General features: G+C 36.6%; 1 protein-coding gene across 4 annotated transcripts; it reads right to left on the bottom strand.

Moving 5' to 3' along the window:
• Window positions 1-293: 293 nt before the first annotated feature.
• On the bottom strand, window positions 294-4,344 carry LOC114169381. 4 transcript variants are annotated; one of them, XM_028054520.1, is made up of 4 exons: window positions 4,039-4,344; window positions 1,865-2,892; window positions 748-1,779; window positions 294-663 (listed from the first exon to the last, which is right to left on the bottom strand). In XM_028054520.1, exons 2-4 carry the CDS (start codon window positions 2,879-2,881, stop codon window positions 634-636), a joined length of 2,079 nt encoding a protein of 692 aa, XP_027910321.1. In that variant the 5' UTR covers window positions 2,882-2,892; window positions 4,039-4,344; the 3' UTR covers window positions 294-633. The 4 variants fall into 4 exon arrangements, with proteins under 4 accessions (XP_027910321.1, XP_027910323.1, XP_027910322.1 ...); XM_028054522.1 differs by having other exon boundaries at window positions 4,222-4,283; XM_028054521.1 differs by lacking the exon at window positions 4,039-4,344 and adding an exon at window positions 3,704-4,028.
• Between the last annotated feature and the right edge of the window lie 254 nt (window positions 4,345-4,598).

Genomic DNA, 4,598 nt, shown 5'->3' with positions numbered 1-4,598 from the left:
AATAACGGGTCAACTCATGAATTAGCATACTTTTTCAGCCCATCCTAGCCTATTTTATAGACTATTCAAACAGGTTTATAGGACAAAACCTATACCAACTTTAAATATAATATCATACCAACTCTAAATATATTATGTAATCCATGCTAACTGATTTTAAATTATAAATTCCTAACATAGCCATTCTTGAAGCATTCCAATATTCAGAATCATTGGCACAATGATAACTTTGACAGCATATCACACATTGATTCTCATGTTGCATCAATAGTAAAGGTAGTTTACCACCACAGTTGAAGAAAATTGAAGAGCATGACCACCATAATCATCATCATTACAAATTTATTCTTTCTAGGGAACAAGTCTTTTGCCCTGATATTACAAGAACAGATCACCTTAAAGATTTTCAGTGATAAACTTTAGCTGAAACAAGTTTATACATTTACAAGACAAAAAGGGAAACTCTGATTTACACTTTTGAGTAGTATTACACTATACTATCTCATCTCATGTATCTATATATAAAAGCAAAAGGGAGATCCATCTGTAGAATGATCCTAGCAACAATTAATTACATTTAGAAGACCCTGCACATTTCAGCAAGCAAATCAAATTACCAAATCTTCTGCAAATTCATGCTTCAGGAATGGTTGGAAGTAGTTCCTGTAAGAGATTGAAGGAGTATAAAAACCATGAAGATACCACATTATATTTATGCAAAATGATTGACTCAATTCAGTGAATTACCTCACCAAACTGAAGATGCCCATGATTAGCTTTAGAAGATTTAACAATTCTTTCCCACTTGGGATCTGATAATGCTGTGCTGGGAATTTGAACTGGTGCAGGTAAGTGGGTAGCAAGTTTAGACCGTAAAAATGTGTTCTTGGAGGAAACTGTTGGCAAAGTGCGCTTAAGCCAAGACTCTGAAGGAGCTTTTGGTGAAGGAAGTGCAAGAGGATGCTTCATAGAGCTTGCATTTAGAGTCTCTCCATGGCCCAACTTCATATACAATTTTGTGTCACCTACCACTTTTGAGCTAGTCAAAGTACTAGGGTCCTCACTAGATCTAAGAGTGCATTCTTGATCAAACACTTTGGTAGCTGATAGGCCCTTTGGATCAAATTTCAAATCACTAGTAAACTTCTTGTTTCTCCAGGAACCAGGACCATTAGAACCTTCCTTAATGCTAAAAACTTTGCTTTCAGACTCTCTTTTCTTGGATTCAACCATTGCTGGACTTGAAAATGCAACCAAAGCATGATCCAAATTATTCCCTTGGTAATTAGGCTCTTCTGGGCATATTTTCTTGGGATGATTTTTCAGCTCCATTTGCAAATTATCATTTGAATTGTCAGCATCAACCAAGAGAGATGAATCAAGAGAAGCTGAACTTTTAGGTTGTAAGACACCCTTTTCATCCACAATACCCAAGTGTTTGCTTTCCTCAATTGAATAGTCTATACAAAGATTTTTATCAAGACCAGTGTCTTTCCTTGAAGTATCAAAATCATCCCCTCTGTCATTGGTGTCTGAAGAACATGCATTTGAAGATTTGACCTCATGTACAGAATCTACATATAGAGTTTTCTCAACAACAGGGCTTTCACTGCTTGACTCAAATTGAGAGCTCTCAGAGGTTGATGATTTGCTGCAAGCTCGGCGAGGTGGATCAATACCATGCTCAGATTTTTCTGCTGTGCCGAAATCTTTCTTCTCTTTTGTAAAGCCGGATTGAGAGTTTAGAGACATTTTCCCATTATTAGCAGTTCTACCATTCTGCATAATAGAGAACAAAACAAAATGATAACACAGTCTGAAGTGAAAGAAATGTGTAGGTATTAGGTGGGTCTAATTTATATACCTCTTTTGCAGTTCTTCTGTGAGAAACAATTGATTTATTCTGCACTCCATGTCCTGTAGAACTTTGAATCCTACCTTCCGTTCTTAATCCTGGAACTGGGTTCAAAAGGCAGAACCGAGGAAACAGTCCACAAACTTTGGGTGCATAGTTTTCATATCCATCATTATCATCACTTTCATCTCCACTTTCTTCCCTACCAATATCTTGAACATAATGCGGCAAAACCTTTTGCCATTTCTCATTTAGGGGGCGGGAATTTGTTCCAGTTACCACTTTCCTCATCAGTTTTGGTTGTTCTAGTGCAGCAAGTGGCTTCCTAGAGTGGTGTTGAAGTGAAGGTGTTTCAGAAGCCATTGCCTTTGCTGCAGGCAAGAACCTATCAATCATGAAATCACGCGCCTCTTGATCTGTTGGAAAACTTCCAGATGGTTGGACCTCATGGTCATCCCATTCACTCAAACCACTCACACTACAACTCATGAAGAATGATTCTGTTCTGGAAAGTGTATCAAGAGCATCTAGATAGGTCTCATCCTCATTGTCTGAACAAGAACTTGCCTTCTCAGTTACTTCTTTGGGGCTTTCATGTTTTGTCACTTGATTATCCAAAGATGCAGCATGCTCAGAATCTGAAACACTTCTTTCTGTGCTGGACTGAGTAACCAATGTAACTTTAGGAACTTTATCAAAATCTTGCTGATCAGCTTTCAAAACCCTCCCAGGTGGAAGCTTTGGAGCAACAGAAGCCCGTTCAGGAGCCTGTGTTTGTAGTCTGCTTTCATTCTTAGGCTTCCCTGGAGTCTTCTCCCACACGAAAGGAACAGTTCCAGGGTTACTCACTGGACCTGATTTTAAATCTGATTTGTAGAACGGAAGAGGAGGTCTTTTGGGTACTGCCTTATCAGGTTTCCTTTTATTTTCATTTTCAGAGGCCACTGTTGATGAGATTCTCCTCACTGATAGAAGAGGTTGATCAAAATCTAACTGCTTTTCTTCCATCAGATTCTTTAGAATCATCTGGTTTGTTTCTGCAAAACCCCAGACTCAAAATCAAATTGAAACTCAAACGAGACATTTTCATATGCTTGATGAACCACATACCCAGAAAACAAGCTAACATTTTTGCATTTGTCAATTCTTTACTAATTTACATGTGAAACACGAAGTTGATTTAGCATAAAGAAAATGATCTCAAGACACTTTGTATATGAAATCAAATATTGTACAGAACAACAGTATCCAAAATAAACTCTGCTTGTTTCACGATTTCTATTTGACTATGGAAGACACAACAGTGACTGAACATTGACTGAAAGATGAATCAACCAGAAATTTGAGCAAATGTATGAATAATGGCATGGCTTTGGAGGTTTTTCTTATCTTCAGGTTCAATCTACTACCCAGCAAATCGTAATTGGCTTATGATAGAATTGGATACTATCCTATTAGCTTTCTACAATATGGAATCAACTTTTAGTCATAAGATTCTCAGATAACCATTTCCAACCAAGTTTCTATTGAAGCAGCTCCATCAATTACATATATATGAATTCCGACATAAACTGAATTCCACCTTTTCGTCTCATTCCGGAAGAGGAAGAAACAAAATCAAGCAAACCGCGTTACATGAAGCTGGAAACTGAAAGAAGGCTGACTATTCCACAGAGGTCAAACAAACACTTTAAAGCAATTATAATTGACAAATAAAACAAAACTTCACCATCATCTAATGCAATAAAGAAACATGTTGATAACATTTCAGATTGCATAACTAAGAAAGTCTTCAAGAAAAGGAAGAACACAAAGATATGATTTAGATTTGTAAGCACCGCATCCTACCCAATATTGAATTCACAATCAAACCAGACCTGAGAGCACTTTCAAGAACACACACACAATAATCAGAGAAAGGCAGATTTTGATCAGTTAAGACCGTCGGTTTTTCAATTATTTTATTTTTCTCATAAAGCCACTTTGTTAATTAAACAAGAAAAAAAGGCCATCAAGTTCAGTTTTGAATTTTATGAAAGGCACGTAAAGAAACGTTTTTTACACGTTTTCCGACCAAACAGACAAACCCCACTGTACCATTCATCATCAGCTACCAAACCCAAGAAACACCGACACAAAGAGAGAGAGAAGAGTGAAAAGGAACCTCGGTAAAATGAACATACCCAGAAATCAAATTACTCTCTTGCTCAGGAAAATTGTTGAAAGAAACGTTCAAAGAATCAAAGCCAAACTCAAAAGCGAAGAAGAAGAAGAAGAAGATAGAAACAGAGGAAGTTTCGTAGCTTAAAGAAGAAGAAGAAAGAGAAAGTGAGAGCTTTCAAAGCAGTAAGAGTTCGAGAGTTAACTCGTTTTGTTGGGTTGTGTTTATTGCTGTTTGGTTGGCTGCAGAGTGAAACTGAACTTACCAACCGAGCTGCAATATGCAAAGATGAAGATATTCAAAAACCCATTTATATTTAATTCCTCCGCGTATTCAATAATAGTTAACATTTTCTTACAAGATAAGATAGCATTTATATATAATTACTATTTATAATAAATAGGTGTTTTTAATATTTTAAATATCTTTGATAAAAAAATTATAATAAATAAGCATTTCATGAGGAACCCGTTTTGTTCGGGAAAGAAATGAAAAGATTGTCGTTAGTTGTGAGTATTTTAATGGTGATGCAGAGTTTGGAGTTTGGAACATTTATTTAAGGGGCCACTTGGTTTGGGATCA

This window comes from Vigna unguiculata, chromosome 11, assembly GCF_004118075.2.
Source record: "Vigna unguiculata cultivar IT97K-499-35 chromosome 11, ASM411807v1, whole genome shotgun sequence".
NCBI lineage: Eukaryota > Viridiplantae > Streptophyta > Magnoliopsida > Fabales > Fabaceae > Vigna > Vigna unguiculata.
This window is presented reverse-complemented; position numbering and strand designations above follow the sequence as displayed.